Source organism: Nyctibius grandis, chromosome 16, assembly GCF_013368605.1.
Source record: "Nyctibius grandis isolate bNycGra1 chromosome 16, bNycGra1.pri, whole genome shotgun sequence".
NCBI classification, from domain to species: Eukaryota; Metazoa; Chordata; class Aves; order Nyctibiiformes; family Nyctibiidae; genus Nyctibius; species Nyctibius grandis.
The window spans coordinates 864618-882556 of NC_090673.1; the positions used below are offsets into that span (position 1 = coordinate 864618).

General features: G+C 44.3%; 1 protein-coding gene across 2 annotated transcripts in view; it reads left to right on the plus strand.

Moving 5' to 3' along the window:
• The window catches only part of MAPKAP1 (MAPK associated protein 1), a 98142-nt gene that overhangs the window by 56624 nt on the left and 23579 nt on the right, over window positions 1-17939 (plus strand). Inside the window, exons 7-8 of one of the 2 annotated variants that reach the window (XM_068414112.1) lie at window positions 723-832; window positions 16898-17005. In XM_068414112.1, coding sequence (XP_068270213.1) covers window positions 723-832; window positions 16898-17005 — 218 coding nt within the window. The remainder of the gene's footprint in view (window positions 1-722; window positions 833-16897; window positions 17006-17939) is intronic. The other variant, XM_068414113.1, reaches the window with a different exon arrangement.

The following is a 17939-nucleotide window of genomic DNA, read 5'->3' on the forward strand; positions in this document are numbered from 1 at the left end:
CTGACACGAGCAGGGACCGGCTGCAGGGCTGAGGGGCAAAGCACACTGATGCATTCATCCAGTCTCTCTTCTGGTATATTGCCATCTTGTCCACCCCCCCCGGTGATGCCACCCCAGGTTTCCCCCAGGGGCGGACGCTCCCACGGGCCGTGGCCAGGACAAGTTCCCCGCTGGCGGAAACCTTTCCGTGAGATTTTTTGCCACGATGTTCACAAAAATGTGTCCAAAGAAAGCACGTTACTTATGTTTGAAATAACGCTACAGCTTAATAGTGCTGAAAAGCTGCTTTTATTTCTGTGACTGTTGCTCTTCCACTTCTCCTTAATGACTTGGTACGTCTGCCATCGGGGCGTGCATGGAAATGACATTGCAAACTGTTCCTCTTGTACGCGCTGTGGAACGCCTAGCAGATAATAACGAGGGGTTGAGGAGCCCCGCAGGTACCCTTGCTCATTTTTCTTTTTTAATGCTGAACACAAATTGATCAAAAATAAAGGTAAATTAGGAAAATCCTTGCACACCTTGGATCTCCATCCGTTTTCTCCATTTTTCTCTCTGCCTTTCTAAGGGAGTTTGCTCAGTTTCTCCTTTTAACTTACTTTTGTAGCACAGCTTTGTTAATTGTTGTGCCTAACAAGTCCTTTGCTTGAAACTAACGGGAATTGCAGGGAACTGCCTGATGATGATTATTTTGTAAAAATGCATGTGCATCTGTCTTGCAGAAATGCTGCTCATGGATTCTCACTTATTCAGGTGGACAGTATGAAGGTCACCATGAAGGATATCTTACAAAAGGCCTTAAAGAGAAGGAAGGGATCACAGAGAGGCTCAGGTGGGTTATTTATCATATTTTCTAGAGGGTAGGGTGTTTTACCATGAGCATATTTTATATCTTTTTTTAACTGTTGTGAAAGATGCTCAGTTTTTTTCAGTGGGTATTGTGATTTTCAGCACCACTCAAAAGCAGTTCTGTGCGCAGGTTTGTCTTCTAGATACTGGCGAAGAGCAGGCAGTGGAGGGGCTGCATAATGTTTGCTGCAGAGCAGTATATCCATTACTGCAAATATTTATTTATGATAACAAAGCCATTTGCATTCAAGTCCAGCTAGTGGTAATCTGAGATGATGGGTGGAAGTACAGTAAGACCAGTCCGTGATAGAATTTGTATACTTTTAATTTGTGTAAGAAAATGATGCTTCGTGTGATTCTAAATAATTTAAAGGATTCATCGTTACTTGTAGAGAAAAAGAAAAATTTACTTTCTGCGGTGTTGTCAAAATAGCACTATCACAGTTAAGACATAGCAACATTTAAAAAAAGAAAATTTACAATACTTGCAATTATATTTTAGAGCAATGCTTGTCCAGGGTGTAAATGTGCATTCACATATATGTTAGTATATATATTTCAAAAGTATAAGGCTGAGAGATCTCTCCAGCAACGAGAAATAATTACTGTGAGAAATTGCACTGAGTCTTGTCACGCAACAAAGGAGCTTTAATATAAACCTATCTATATAGTAGGTAAAGATAAGGATCTTGTCTTTGTAAATGAATGAAACCTCCTTATATACCCTTAGTTTTAACTATGGGAAAAGAAAATAAACCCTGTTCTCTTTAGAAAAAGTAGTTCAGTGCAGTTTTTAAACGAGTGTATAATCTGTCATGGATTTAATTAGCTATCTTCAGATGAGAGCTGAAGTTTTAATAAAAGTTAGAAGAGATAACACAGTGAAGGACACGGATGAGCTGTCTCAAGGCCATATTCCAAGGGAACGATAAGAGCTGTAAAAAATGGCAGAGGAGAGCAATTGAATGAAGCAATGAAAATCTGATTCTCGTAAAAAAAAAAAAAAAAAAAAAAAAAGGAGGGGGGGCCGAGAGAGAGCGCTGCTCGTAGGGGTGGTTGTAGATGAGACCCGCCAGCGTCTGCAGCAATTTGGCCGCTGGCCAGGCGTCATTGTTCACCCTCGGCTGTGGCGGCTCCGTCCAGATGTGCCAACTGCACGTTCCGCCTTGTGCCAGCTGACTGCGCCGTTTGATAACCAGCTCTCTGGATGCCCATCACTGGCCGCAGAGATAGAATTAAATGATGATGATCTTCCCACAAGTTGGGAGAGGAAACAATGCATATAAATCTTGATTTCATCTCAGCGTGAGAAGTCTTTATCCATCATCACTCATAATGAACAAGTCGTTAGCGGCGATGAATGGTGTTCTGTTTTTTTCAAACACCTCTTTTGTTCACTTTTTGGGTGACTTTTATTTATTTCCTGGGGTCAGATTTCTCTTCCCTGAAGGGAGGTGGCTAAAGAATTCACTTAGCTCACTCTTTAAGCTACTTTCCTTCTTCGTGTAATGGATGTTTTACTCTTTGTCCATTTGAAATTTGGTTTTGCTTTTATTTTGTTACTTTTGCTCAGTAGTTTAGAAGTGGAATAGACCTGTCGTTTATTCCTTTAGCTAATACATTAATTTCTACTGTCTTGGCACTCCTGCTCAGAAACCTTTGTGGTGACGGGGTATATAAGCATGTATGTATCATTTTGGGGATTCTTAATTATATAAGAAATCATTTAAATTTACTTTTTATTAAATTATTCATGTGACATCTCACCCCTTTGAGATATGGCCATCGTCCTTGCTGTGGATCTAACCGCAGTAGAAGTCACGACTAAAAACCTTTTGGTTATTTATAGGTGTATTTACTTTTGAACACGTAATTGGATTTCTTGAAATAGTCGGCGTTGCTTGCAGATTTCAGTTTGCACTTGTGTGTAGGCACATCCAGAATTAGGACCTGCAGTTGTAAGCTTCATGGATTGGAGTCACTGTGAGAAGAGGGGTCACTCTAGGGAAAGGTTTCTGCCTGAATTCCCGTATTACTGAATTTCATAAATGAAATATTTAATTTTTTTTTACTTCTAAAAGTTGGTGAGCACTCATGGGTGAAGGGACTTCTCAGATGAGGTATTTGTGTATTAAATTGGTAAATCATAAATTAAACTTTTTTTATCAAAATTATCTTCCCTTATGCAAAACTGATTCACCAGTCAGCAGGCTTTGTGGGGCAGGGGGGTTTGGGAGGGTCTTGCCCATCACCTTTAGAACAGCAGAGCTGCAGGTGCCAGCGCTGCCCTGGGGTCCGAGGGCGCCTTGCAGAGCCCGCGGGGCGGTGGGCGTGCTGCCAGGGCTGGGGTGCTGCCACCGCAGCGGGCACTTGACGCTCCACAGCCTGGAGCGGGGGCAGAAAAGCACTTTGCCATCGTTCTTTGTCTACCAGCAGATCCTTCTTACTTGGAGTGCATGTGCCTCTTCCTTTCCTTGGGAGATGCACAGATAAATGGAGTTTAAGACCAGAGCATTAGCACAGTGCGGTCCTGCGCCGTTGTAGTTCAGGCCATTATTAAGCAGGGGATTAGAGTGTCAAAGTTCTGAATAAAAGATAAGACATAATTTAGGAAAAGCATTTGTTCTCATTCAGCAGTGCTTCCTTTTAAGTTGATTGTTCTGATTTTTAAAAAGTACTAACCAAAAATAGACTTAACATGTTTATTTCAAGCCTTTGTAATAGTTTAGTAAAACTGAAATGCCTGTGAAATTTCCTGCACGTTTTCAGCATGCCTCCAGACCAGTCTTCACAGGACAAATGAATTTATTACGTTTACAGCTTATGCTGTTTCCGAGTAGTTGCGTAAGAAATTGCTTTCTGACCTATTCTCACCACCGACTTATGTGACATTTTTCACGTCGGTGCTGTGTTTGTAGGAAAATGCAAACCTTGGCTGGCTGTTCTGGGTGAGGAAGAAGTTGAAGGATTTCTGTTGTGTAGTCAGGAAGGGTGCGTTCCAGCAGGCCCAGGGCTAAAATACTGGACTAGTTTTCTCTGCTTATTTTATTCAGCCCGTTGTCTGCAGCTTACAGTTAGGTTTTTCAACAAGCAGTTGAGTCACAAGTTCCTGAAGATCCATCCGCCTCGGTCACCTCCGTGAGTCGATGACCTTCTGAGCGTCTCTATTTCTGCCTTTTGTTTAGAAGTGCCGTCACCTTCCTCACAGTGTGAGCTACGTCTGTAAAAATTATCAGTGGGTTTATTTCCAAATCCCTTTTGTTGAAAAGACTAAAGCTTGGATAAAGGCTTTTGACTACAGTTAACTTCAAGCCAAAGATTATTTGCTGCAGGAAGATATAGGTCAGTAGAAGGAGATAGAAGGGGGGTACAACCTTTGTTTCACAGAAAGCAGCATGAAAAAAATGGAAACAATATTCTGATTGCGCCCAGCTCTATTTAGATATTATGTTAGATAAAACTATTGCAAACTATTTAAACTATTTCACATTGCAGTTTTCCTTTCTTAGTGTCACGAGGCTTTTGCCTGAGATGTGTGAACTCTGACCATTTTTAAATAATTTTTGAGTCAATCAACAGGGAATGCAGGTGGTAAAATAACCTGTGTGTGTTACAGCTGAGAGCACGGCGGCCCTGAGTCGTTTCATAGAGGACATGGTTGTACTGGAGCGGTGCTCTGGGAGCCCGGTGACCTGTCCCCCAGCAGGCAGCGGCGGGGGGTTAATGGGAATACTGTATCATCTCCTGCCACGTGCCCCGATAACCAACGGGAAGGAGTACGTGGGAATGGCTGCGAGTCAGGGAGAAGCCTGTGACAACCAGTCAGTGCTGCATAGTGGAGAGGATAAATCTGCAGAGGAAAGTGTTGAGGCAGATGTTTAATTAGTTGGAGTCAGGGTGGATAAATCAGGATAGGAACTGGCTGTGCAGATAGGCTGGTGAGCCTTGCTTTTCTCTGGGCTGGTTTCGTTGTCTTTAAAAGCTAACTGTTCCTTCTGCTTAGGAAGGAAGCAGCAAAACCAGTCGTATAACCTCTCTGTTATTGTAATGGATTCCCCTGTGTACACTCATAAAATAGAAAATGTAATTGATGTTTTCTTATGGTAATGAAAAATAACTAAGTAGAATACTTTATCATCAATTTGTTTAACCTATTGCATGCTCAGCAGCATGTATTGCACATGCGTATTTTACACGAGAGCTGGAAATAAAACACTCTTGGTTGTGGAATGAGCTCCCAGAGGAGATGGGTCTAATCCAGCGATGGAGCACCTTGAGGGAGGCTCGGTGACATCGCTCATGCAAGAGGGTTTTCTGAAAATAGCTGGAATGGGAGAGAAAGAGACTAAGGATGGGGGGATACCCTAACCACGGCGGGCCGCAGCGGTGGGGAGGGGAGCTGAAAGCTCCCTTCAGGGCCACAGGGGCCTTGCGGTGCACATCACGTTGGCCTGGGCAGTGCTGGGATGATGGGATAAAGGCCCTGTGGAGAACCCCAGTATCCACAGATAGTCTCAGGGTTGCTTTGTGTAACCTTGCCATGTCTAGATCTCTTTGAGAATGTTCTTGAACACAGTGAGCACTCCAGCAGCTGGTGGTTTAAATATAAAATGGGGCTGCAACGTGGCAGATCTGCAGGAAGGGAATCACGTGAAATCATGAGCATAAGAGCTTCTCGTTCTTCCTGAATTTATCAGTGAAATTGTCAGATATGGTGCTGTCTGGATTTTGGACAGATGTAATAATGGAGTCTTGGAAAGCCTTTTTAGAAGGTGGGATTTGGGTGTTTTAGTACTTGGTGTAATTCTGCTCCCTAGAGATCAGTAAGAGTCTTAATATTAACTTCTAAAGAAGGCAGATGTTAGGCATGCTTTTGAAATCTCACTCTCATGCTTTGCAGAGAAAGTTTTGTAGGTTGTACAGATCATGTTGCATAACTGTAAAATACCATTATCAGTATAACTTGATCTGCTTTACTGTTAAAGGGTTTTCCTACAGTGCTGGTGTGTGTTTCTGCTGGTCTTACTTTTACCATTACTAACGTGTTACCCAGTTAGCCTGGGAATTTAGGCTATGGTAGATGTACTTTTTAAGTCCTACTTTTTAGGAAGGCTCTTGGTTGGACCGAGGACAGCACAGTTTTTCCAAGATGAAAAGCAGAGACCCTTAGTTCAGATACCACAGCGGAGCTGAGGCCGGGTCTGACAGCATCCCACAGTGTGCAGCAGGCAAGTAGATCTTTCCAGATGTTTTATATCTGCCCTAAAGCCCGTGTTCAATGTTTTCTATAAAATATGTTTGCATGGTTCACAATTTCAAGAACATAAAAAAGGTGATGACTTCGTTCTTGATACTTCGTGTATCTTGATGCTGTGGTGGTTCTCAAGTTAAATATGTGCAGGAGCTGCATGCACACTTGAAAGTTGTCTTCCTCACCTTTGAGCTGCCTCATTCCTTTTGCTCTTCAACAAATACATTCTCTGGGATGCCAGTTGCCTTTTCCTCCAGAGCTTGACTGAATGGACTATAAATACTAATGTAAAGTAAATAAGAATGGAGAGAGAATGTGTATAGAGGCTTTGTTTTCAAACAAATTAAGCATTGATGTCAGTATATAAAAACTGAATGTTCCTAGAAGGAAATGAGAGACAAAACTAAACAACGTAAAATGCTGAAATGTTAGAATAATCCTGCTGGTTTCTGGTCCATGTCAGCCTCTCTTCATTTGAAATTTCTGGTGAACAGAGAAGCCTTGTCTGATTACTCTAGTCTGATTTCAAGTAGAAATTCTTTGCAGGGTGAACATGCTACTGATTATTATTTAATAGCTGCTTCAAACTGCAAACATCCCTGAACCAGAAATGCTCAGTCCTTTTAAGAACAAAATGCTATACAAGTTTAATTGTTATAAACAATACCTTCTGCCAACATTTCACAGGCATGACCTGTATTTTCCGTAGGTTAGAGTGAGAGTTATTAACTTAGTATTCTGTTCAGTTTGGAGAAAGACTAATGCTTTTTCTGTAAATGAAAACAGCTGCTTTACAATAACATTCAAGTCCCTCACAGCTGTCAACTAGTGCTTTTTGCATTCTTTAAAATGTGTAAAGTGACCGAAAATAGTCTAAAATAATCTTACTGTCTGGACAAGTGTATTATCTCACTGCCACAGGAAGCTGAATAATAAGGAAAGAAGAAAATTCAAGAAACAGGGATAGGACATAAAAATAAAAGTCTCCGTATCATATTTTAGTCTCTACAACAGAATCAAAGGAATTACAGCTGCAAAGACCAGTTAAAATAATCTGTTCCATTACCAGGTAACTGAGAGCACAATCTATTACAAAACCATGTTTTGTGATGGTTTGTTATTGCTGTGTTTCAGGTTTGTTCACACAAAGCTGTTAGGTTATCCTTCAGAACATGGAGACCAGAAGCTCAAAATAAAGAGTGCTGCATGGGGCCCATCTTCCACTCAGAAAGCGACCAGGGAAAAGAGATCCGAGTTTTGTTTGAAAATTCACTAACATATCAGCCTCAGCCCCACTTTTAATGTCAAATTTCTTGGCTTAAACAGGCTTCTGAAACTGTTTATAAACACATTTTATTCAAAACTTACATGGGACATAAGCACAAACAGCAATGCAAAGATGGGAAAAACCACTTACTGTCGCGCACCCCGGCGGGCCCCAGGGAAATCGCGCGGATGCCGGAGCGCTGACGGGCTTCGTTTAAACCTGTCCCACGGTTTTCCTATTCCCGGAGTAGTGCAGCAGTTGTGTTTGTAAATGCTTGGTCTTGATGCCGCGGTGCCGTGTTTGATTTGTCCTGTTCCTGCCTCCCGCAGAGGCTCAGGGGAGCCGGCGTTACCCGGGTGCTGGGAAGGGGCACGACGGCTCCGTGTCCCCGTGGGAGGAGAGCGGGTCGGGGCGGCGGGACGGGGCGTGCGGCGGTGGCTGCAGGCAGTGAAGAGGCATCTTCATCTTATTCTCCATCAATAAATGTTTATCTTTCATCAGAGGATTAAGACCCTGGTGCACGGCTGCAGGGAGTTCCTAAGGGACCTTGCTGCGAGCCTGTGCTCTCAGCAGGAGCGCACTCCTCTGGGGAGCCCATCTCCGGCCCCGCTGCGGGACCCTGCCTGGCTCAGGAGGGGTGTCCCTGTCCCCCCGGGGCACCCGGAGCTGCGGCCGCCCTTGGGAGCAGGGGTGGTGGCTCTCCTTCGAAGGGGGCGGCTGCGTGTAGCAGGAGAAGACAAAGTATGGGGGAATGTGCGAATTCTGAGCATCCTCCGGATGGTCCCTGTTCCCCCGGTTCCCGGTGGGGGTAAGCGGGGTGTTGGGGAGCGCAGGAGGGGAGGCACTAACGGGATGTCGGTGGTAAGGCCAGGAAAGAGCCGTTAACTCGGGCTCCTTCCCGAGGCAGGCCAGCGTGCTGCACGGCCGCTCGTGTGCGGGAAGAGCTGCAGCTCTCCTTGGGTTTTGCTTCCTCACCCCCACCTTGTCAGCAGGGAATGGGGCAAAAATAAATGGCCAGAAAGGGGGGAGCAGTGTGTATTTTCATTGCATATATATATATATATATATGTATTATATATGAAAATGGAGAATTAGGAAGATAAAAGAAACTGTAAAACCACAGCCCTGTGATTAAAGCATTTTTGAGAGATGAACCACAATTAGAATAAATTATCATTAAAGTTTGATCCTGTCATTGAATGATGGTAACTGTGGAGTTTAAATTGAAAAGTAAGTATGTTAGAGTAGGCGATGCATATGTTTGCTCTGACTCTTTAAGAGATGGAAGCCCCAGCATCTGTGACTGTGAAAACCCAATTAATTTGTATTTCCTTGTGTTTACACACGTGCTTTTCTGCTTAATGGTAGTTTTGAGTTTCTTTGGCTTTCAGGGCTTTGTTTTGGGTAATTACAGCATCCCTGCAGCGTTTTGCACCCCCAGTTATGAATGGCTTTACCTGGGAATACTTCGGAAGTCCTGGGTTTCCTTGCATTAAGCTGTTTGTATTAAATTAAGAAGAGCATCAATATTTGTAGATCCTTGGTCAAGACTCTCTGCTTGCTGCCCCCCTGTCACCGAAGAGGCAATGCAGTAAGGAAGGCGTAAGTGGAACGCGCAGCCCCGCGGTGTCCCAGCTTGGTGGCCGCTGGCGGGTCCCGCGGCGGCTCCTCGGAGGGGCTCGCCTCTGCGGCGTTCCTCACCCTCCTGCCAGACCCCGCGTTCCCGGAGCTGTGTTGGGTCTGACGCTCGCTCGCTCTCTGGGGTGTGTTAGGGAAGAGGCAGGATCGCTCGCTTGGTATTGCTGTAGCACATTTTCCTCGGCAGGATTGTGTTGTGCGGGGTGAGCCCCTCTGTGCTGGGGCGTGTGATAGAGGCTGCTTGACATGATTCCCTTCTGCCTACAAGCTCCATCTCTGTTTTGCAGCGGTAATAATTTATTTCAGCAAGCCCTTTCTCACCAGCTGGCTGAGGCTGAGCAGACCCTGGCGTGACGGGGGGGACGGGGATGTTGGTGTACGTGGAACAGCTCATCGGGAGTGAAGTTTGTGAATAGTTTGTCAGGATAGAAATAGCTCGTTCGTCCCGTGCGTTTGGGCTGGTGGGATTCTGGACATCAGCCCGAATGGCTGAGGAAAATTTTTCATGCCTGGCCTCTGAAATGAAAGTGAAATGTTGAACTGGGTCTGTTTTAGAGCTGTTGGTATGGAAATCATGCGTTTGTTGGCTCTTCTGGATTGGTAATAAAGCTGTAATTTATGTGACATTTTAAATTCTACAGTTCAGTGTTTGGATGACAGAGACTTTTTTGTTGATTTTATCCACACTGATGAAAGAGGGTAATACTGACAGGACTGTCTCCTTCCTGCCTGAAATCCACCCGTCCGGGCGGTTGTGTTGCCCCTCGCTGCAGTACTGTTCTTGCACGTCTGTAACCAGGGTGGAGCACCTTTCTCACTTTATAACCCGAGTCAGTAAGGTAGAGACCTCATGTTGATCCACATCACAACCAACCGTCTGAGCTTGGGCTGCAGGATGGTCACGCTGGTGCCACCTCTTAGGCAGCAGAGTGGAGGGGACGGGGTGTGTTAGCTGGAACCCGCACAGCTGCTCGCCCTGACCGTGTCTCGTAAATCTGTGGTTTAAAAAAAAAAAATCTGTATATTGTATTTCTGCCATAGGTACATTATATTATAGATCAAACATGAGGATTTCTTTCTCCTTTCGGCTTTATTTAGAGCTATGCATTGCTAATGCAAAAAGAATGAAAGTCCATAGTAGCAATTAAATAAAGCCCTTCTGTTAATGTTCTGCAGACTGGTTTGATGCTGGTTATGCTGCATGTTTTCTATTCTACAAAAAAGCAATACATAAATGAAGTGTTTGTTTCTTTTCAAGGGGCTTTTGACTAAATTCTTTAATTTCACTGGCTGTCAAGGTAGTGTTAAGTAAAATGGGTTTGAACTGCTGTAGTTTTTGTGTACTGGACTAGATGTCAGAAACCTTTGCCATCACTGGAAATTCTGTCACTCTGGATTTACTATCTGTTTCCCACAGCTGAATTCTTAAGCAGTGTGATTTAACACCTTGGCTCTCCATCAGCCGGTCCTGGCATTTATTTGAATGCATTACACCACTGGTTTCCATAAACTATTTTACAATTGTTTCATATAAATGACTGTTTATTTCTACAAAAACCATCTGTATTTCTGCAGAGAGCAGCAGATAACTGTACGTAAAATTCAGTAATGTCACAACAGTGCAAGTTAAGAAAAAACAGATTGGACTAAAAAAAAAGTCTCGTGCTTGTGCGTAACGTTAAAAGTTTGCTTTCACTATTTAAATATCTTTATTTATTAACCATTATTTGCATTTTTAATGATGAAATCTTTATTCCACTTCAGAGGTGTCGAGGGGCTTTGAGGATTTTTAACGGATAAACAGATTTAAGATGTCGTCATAGCAGTAGGATCTGAGATGTAAACATTCTGGCTTTGCAGCTATTTCCTCTCAAACTGTTTACATATTTTCTGTTGTTTTATTGTCATCCCCAAGCACACAATGGGATCCGTGCCCCTTCTGTCACGTTCTGAGAAAAACCCTACAGGAGGAGGCCCGAGACCTCTCTCTGTTCCCAGCCCCCGAGCTCTCCGCGGTGTATCGATCCCTGTCCTTCAGCCCTCCTTTGTTCGGAGGCCTTGCCCGGTGTTCACCCTCCAGCCCAGGGTCAGTGTCCGGCAGCGATGGCAAAGCTGGGCTTCCCCCGCGCCCCTCCGGGGCCGGCCGGGGCGATGCCGAGCCTCGGGTCGTGCGCTCCCAGCCAGCCCCCGAGAGGCGTCCGCACCGAGCTCTTTAATCCTCCCGTGTGCTGGAATCCCGCAGTCCTACACGTAGCGCGGCCGATACTTTCTGACAGACTATTTGAAATGATAGAAATACATAAACGTCCTCTTCTTTATGACCTTGCGATAGCTGCAACGTATTTCCAGAGAATATTTTCTATAGCAATAATAAAAAAGTGATAACAAAAAAATAAATATAAATATAGTTTAAACTCAAAAGAAATCACGCTTTCAAAACCTAGGGTTGGAGCAGCGAAGCGATAAATCGTGTATCCTGGTGAAAGGGGAAACTTGGAATAGGAAGGTACCACAGTCATCAACACTAAATGTTTATCAGCTGTTTTCTTTTGACTGCTTTCCTGTCTTCTGTACGTGAGCAGAGCCTGAGACACAGCCCATGCTCGCTTTTGCATGCTGTCTGCCTGGCCCTTGGCTGTTGGGCCATGACTGCCTCACTGGCTTTAAACCTCCGAGTTTTCATGTGTTGTTTTGGAATTACAGCCATTCGCGTGGGTCGGTGTGACGCGTCCCCTGTCACCGTGCAGGTACGGACAAATGCCATATACTGAGGGGAAGATCGGCGTAGCTGTTGTAGAGCAGGCTGTGCCTCAGAACGCGGTGAGCAGCCTTTGAGGAGCCAGAGCCCATCTGAACGAGGATGTGTTTCATACGGCACGCTTGGATTTCCAAAAAAGATTTGACAAAGGCTCATAAAGCAATTAAGCTGTCAGAGGATGAGAAGGAGGATCCTCACATGGATTAATAATTGATTAAAAGACAGGAAACAAAGAATAGGAATAATGGCCCTCCGTTATTAGTAACTAGGTTACTGGTGGAGTTCCAGTGGAACTGGTAGAACCTGCATTGTTCCGTTAATGTGGGGCATGGAAAAGGATGTGAATGCTGATGTGACAAAATGTGCTGTTGATACAAAAGAGGTAAGAATAGTGCAAATAAAAGCTGTCTGTGAAGCACTGCAGAGGTATCGCACAATGCTGAGTGACAGGACAATAAAATGAGAGCGGGAATTCAGTGTCAATGAGTGCAAAATAATATACATGGTGAAAAGCAGCCGTAACTATATGTGTACAATGATGGGCTCTAATTACCTCCCATCAGTCAAGAAAAGTATCCTGGAGTCGTCGTGGGTCGTTCCCTGAACGCTTCAGCTCAGTGCTTAGGAGCAGTCGGAAAGACAAACTGAACATCAGAAATCAGGAAAAGAGAACAAACCAGAAAGCGTTATTGTGCCAGTCCATAAAGCACAGTGTGCCCACGTGTGAATTGTTATATTTTATCTCAAAAAGGATAATACAGAAGTAAAAAGGTACAGAAATGGATGAGGGCAAAAATGGATCAGATGTGACATGAGGAGTAGATGCTAAGCAGAAAATATGTGTCCTAGTTTGGAAAGGACATGGCGGTACAGGAGAAGTGCATGAAGTGCATGTGGTAGAGACGGTAAATTTGGGAGGGTTTTATCACAGTTGTTGACAAGACAGGAACCGCGTGCCCCAAAAGTGGTGCGTTGGCAAGGGCTTTTTGGAGCAAAAGGGGATTCATTTTCTGACACAGCGCAATAAATTCTGGAGGTCAGTGGGACGGAAATCAGAAATTCAAAAGTGTTTTGAACAAATGCATGGCCCATAAAGGGAGCAGAAGCAGCTGACAGCGAGTGTAACCAGCACTGGGGCTTTTGTGAGAATTATAGGAGCTCTTGAGAGGGAGGTAGAGATAAGGGATAAATAGGACATAGCGATGTGTTCTGTTGCAGAGTAACACTGTAAAATATAGGTTCGGTTTTAAACCATTTGGGTTTTTTTTGTTTATACTGGTCTTTTTAGTTTAGGTCTGACAATTCCACAAACATTAAATATTGGGGTAAGTCTTTCTATAATCCTCATTTTATCCTGTTAACTAGTTTGCAGATGGAGGTGGGTTTTGTTTGGGGTTTTGTTTAAAGCCTCATTCTCCTTTTAAGTGTTAGTGTTTGTTTATTGTGCAGATTCAACCCCTGACCGCAGTATTCTTCATTGCTATTGAAAGTTAATGGGGGAAAAATTGCATTCCAAACATTTGAACCTGTAGTAGCCATGGCTGAACTTAGTTGATCTCTGGTGATCGGTTCAATTTAGTTACGATTTTTAGCCATTAGGCTGGGGCTGAATGATGGTGATTTGGTTGAGGCCAAATGTCTGTAGAAAATTGGCTGTTTGATAAGAGCCCTGTTATCAGAGGGGGATACTTTCTCATTTACATTTAGATGAGTATTGATTATTTATTTACTCAGAGAAGTGAGATTCGTTCCCAATCTTATCTCTCTCGTCTCTGCTTGTCAGCAGAAAGAGAGATAGAGCTCCTGACATCAGCCCGAGATAACAGCACTTTGTAGTGAAGATAAAAGTTGGAATGGGCCTTTTTCTAGTCTTGACTGAAAGGATAAGTTTTAAAAATTAGAACTGATGGGTCATGCTTTCAAAACCCCATTCTGAAGGCTCTGCAGCTTAAAAGGCAACAGAATTGGTTTGTTGTTACGTGGATGGCCATTCACCTCTTGTAAGAGAGCTGCTTAATTTGGTTAGGTGGTGGGGTTTGTGTTGCCCATAGGAGAGCTGGGGGTGTAGTACTGGGGTTGTTCCCATGTTTGTTTTGTCCCCAGCCCGGGGCTGTGCTGGGCCAGCGGTCCCCACCATCGGCAGGGGAGCTCTGCTTGGGTCCTGGGCCAGGGCTGCTCCGTGCCAGCATTTTAAAGGTTTATTTTACAACCGCGTGGAGCATTTGCATCAGGTTACAGAAATCCATAAAACCCAGTGCTGGTATCACCCCTTGAAATTTTGTTGAAATTCCCAGAGCAGTGTTCTGTTAGGAGGCCATTAAATTACCTAATATTTCTGCTACAATGACATCATTTGAACTTGTGAGAGAAGTCTGGTAGTAAAACTCCTCCACAGAATCAGCCTAACATTTTTCATCTGTTGTGAAGTAGAGGTCATGTAAATGTGTAGAGATATTTAAAATATATTATTTAAGAGCAGATACTCTCTAAAAATCCATTTACACTTTTTAAATTAATTTCTTAGTATTTTCTGTTTTAAAGGAGTTATTCCTGTGGAAGGCTGCCTTGGTTTCTGATCTGTAGCTCTATTTCATTGCTTGATTAGCAGACCGTTAATACAGTCTTGACACAAACTGGATAAAACAATTTGCGTGATCACAGAATTCTCAAGTCGCTCCAGATAAAAATCACCCTTTGGCATCGGCACGGTGGTGTTGGAGGTTGTGATGGCCAAGGGCTCCCGCAGGACAGCGGGAAGGTTGTTCAGCAGCATGAGGGTTGTTTCCGAGATGGGTGATGATGTTCCTTTGAGTGGATCCAGCTGGTGGAATCAGATCCTCACAGAGGGACGGAAGAGCGCTGCCAAGCTCCTGCTTTTAACTTTGTCCCTTTGTCCTCGTGTGCGTATGATTCTCTGATAATTTTAAGGCTTTGGTGGTGCTGATGTCTGTCCTTTTGCCCCATCCCCTGTCTCAGGAACAGGGGCGAGTCCATCTCCGTGCTGGAGAGCGCGGCGTGGTTCGGGGCCGGTCCCTGCGGCCGCAGCACTGAGAGAGTGGAAGAAAATTGTATAAACAGGAGCGATTCAGTGGGACAGGTGAAGGCTTAATACTTAAAAGTGCATTTTATGGCATGGATCTGCTTGGCTCGTCACACACGTGTTCTGGGTGCGTCCACCCGAGGAGGGGCCAGGCAAGGCTGGGGCAGGGAGCAGGGGCTGTCACCGCACGGCACCCAGGCAGTCCAGCCCCACCGTTAGGTAGTGCCAAGAGGGGTTAATTTCACCTCTCCCTCTGCTCTGATCTTAAGTGGTTTTGGGGTGGGAGTGGGAGAGAGGCTGTAGTGAAGAACCAGGGAGCTGGGACACAGCGATGGGCGCTGGCGTCGGCAGATCCCGGTCCTGGTGGTCGTGGGCTGAGGCGCTGGTGGAGGCAAGAGGCTCCATCTGTGGTAGGAGCACTTGGGGTTGGGATTTGGCAGCAGGTACCCAGAACACAGACGTTCGGATGGGAACCAGCAGTTCTGCTGGCTTTGTCGTTGCTGGGTATCGTTCAGCAGTTGTAGTTTGGGAGCCTCTGGAAGGTCCTTACAAACGGACAAAGCAAGCAGCTTTTGCTGTCACTGGTTCTGTTTTTAAATACAAATTGATTTACCACTTTGATATTTGTTTCAATTCAGTATGTTTTGCTTCTGCCTAACAAGCCAGGCCTCTGTTTATTTAATTTATTTTAAAATTTTAATCACATTTCCAGCTAGGAGAGGATGGTGCTGTGTGCATTTGACTTTCTGCTGTCTGTGCTGGTATGAGCCATCTCTGCTGGTTCTTGAGTGCGGTTTGTTCTGTAGATTCTTCAACCAGCTCCACGTGCAGCTGCAGCAGCAGTTGTGCTTTGCTCCTGCGTCCGGCAAACAGCCCAGCTCGTGTCTGCTCTGAGTCACCGGGAGTACGGGGGCTCCATTTCACAGGGAAATAATGTTCTGCTTCGGGAGCAGAACGTGCTTGGGCCGTGCGGCGAGCGCTTCACGTGGCTTCTGGGGAGACGAAATGAGAAGCTGTAATTGAAATTCTGCTGTAGTAAATTTAAAATTAATTGGCTAACAAGTTCCATTTCTTAGGCATGCCATCTGAGGCTAAAATACTTAATTTTTTTATATGTTTTAAATATTTCATCATATACTCTCATAATTCAAAGTCAGGAAACATTCAGAAATATTTTAAGTACTGATAAAGAGGGAATAGATGTCATTATTTCAGTTCTAGTTATTTTGTTACATTAAGACCTGGTTAAAGGTGCTTTGCATCACTCAGATTTTTCCAGGTATCTGTTTAGTGTTATTTTGTCGGATTATACAGAAATTACACAGCTGAGAGCTGTGTGTGCACTTCAGCTCTGGGGTGTGAGCGGGTGTGGAGATCTGCTCGGGGCTGCAGCGAGGACGGGAGCGTGTCTGCCTCCCCCAGCTCACGCCTTGGCAAGTGGCTTTTCTTCTGCCCAGGGTCCCACGTGGGCTCTGGCTCACCCGAGCCACCCCTCTCACCCCGTTGGGTCCCCTCCTGCCCACCGTTCAGACAGTGGGCCTGGAGCTGACGTACAGGGGTTTCGCCTGGAGTTGTACTAGCGTGTTCTTTTTTTTTTATTCCAGTTGAGGCATATAGCTTAAGGATCTGTTCAACTAAAAGATTTTTTTAAAATAAGTAGCCTAATTTTTGTAAAAACAATTTTTAATACATTTTCAGTTGTGCTCTGTCTCATCAGGAGAGCTGCCCAGCTAACGTGATGTAGGCATACACCAAGGTCTGAGTAGGTATTTCTTACCAGAGGCCGTACCCCTGCCTTGCAGCGTGGGCAGGGTGTGTAACACAGGCTCATCTGGCGTAGGAGAAACACAGAACTGTTGGGCAGGAGTTTGTCAGGTAGCGTTGTTCGGCGGCTGAAGATGACTGGAACGCGTGGTTTCCTTGCACACCATCCTCCCCCTTTTTGTGACAGGGCCCTTCCCTTTGGCAAAGAGCTCTGAAACATAAACATCTACCTGCCTTACTTCTAGGGTACGAGTAATCGCGTTAGTTGAACGTGCTAAGCCATCACTTTGTTAGAAAACAGATGATTTTACAAGTTACTTTATGTTTCAGGTCCTCAGTATCGGCTGGAGAAGCAGAGTGAACCTAATGTCCCAGTAGATTTAGACTGTACCTTGGAGAGCCAGAGCACTTTGGAATTCTGCCTTGTCCGGGAGAACAGTATGTTTCCCCTTTTCACTTTTGCTCTTGTAAATTGCTTAAACTCACATAAGTTATGTATTTTGGAATACAAGCTGTACTGTCTGGGCAAGTAAGTTTTGACGAGACTCTCTTTCCTGAGGCACTTCTCAGTTGTGCCAAAACAATATTCCAGTGGGAAATGATGGATTTCGTACCTTCTAGTGAATAGTCTGCATCCTGTTTATCACTTCATGATTAATCTTTTTCTGTTAAACTCTGCTCTGTAAAGTTATGACCAACCCTGAAAAGCACTGGAAATGTGAAACTTTTTCTGTGTAGGCATTGCTTAGGGAATAAAGGGGTTGGTCCGCAGTTATTTTGCCATGTCAATACGGCTGTTAGAGGCACTGCTCTTTTTTCTGATAGAATTTAAAGAAATTAACCATGCAGATATAATTAGAGCAGTTTGATGATTTTTAAAGCGCTAGATGAATAATTTCCTCTCCAGCTATGCTCAAATATTTTTATTCTGTTACTGTTTTAAATGGTCCTAATATTATTTTCTGATTTATTTCTTTACAAGGAGTTATATGAAACTTTAAAAAAAAAGTCATTTAACATTGATTTGAGTTTGTCCTCCATAGCATTTTGGTCCATCCTTCATTCTTTCCAACAGTCATGCTCTCAGCTTTGGGGTTTTTTTCATTCCATTTTAATTCAGCTGTAAAAATGTTGATCGTACTAATGAGGAAACCAGTAGCATTCATGCTCTCGGCCAAGCCCATGCTCAGTGTTCGCTGCAAACAGTCACAGTAAGCGCCTGTTTCAAGTAGTAGAAGAATTTTTTCTTTCTTTGCAAAGATTAGACTTTTCCATTTATGCTTTTTGGCTGTAGCATTTCATATTTTATCCTAGAACGACAGCAGAGCATCCCCAAAGTACCTCCTAATTCCCGTGGCAAGTAGTCGGCTGT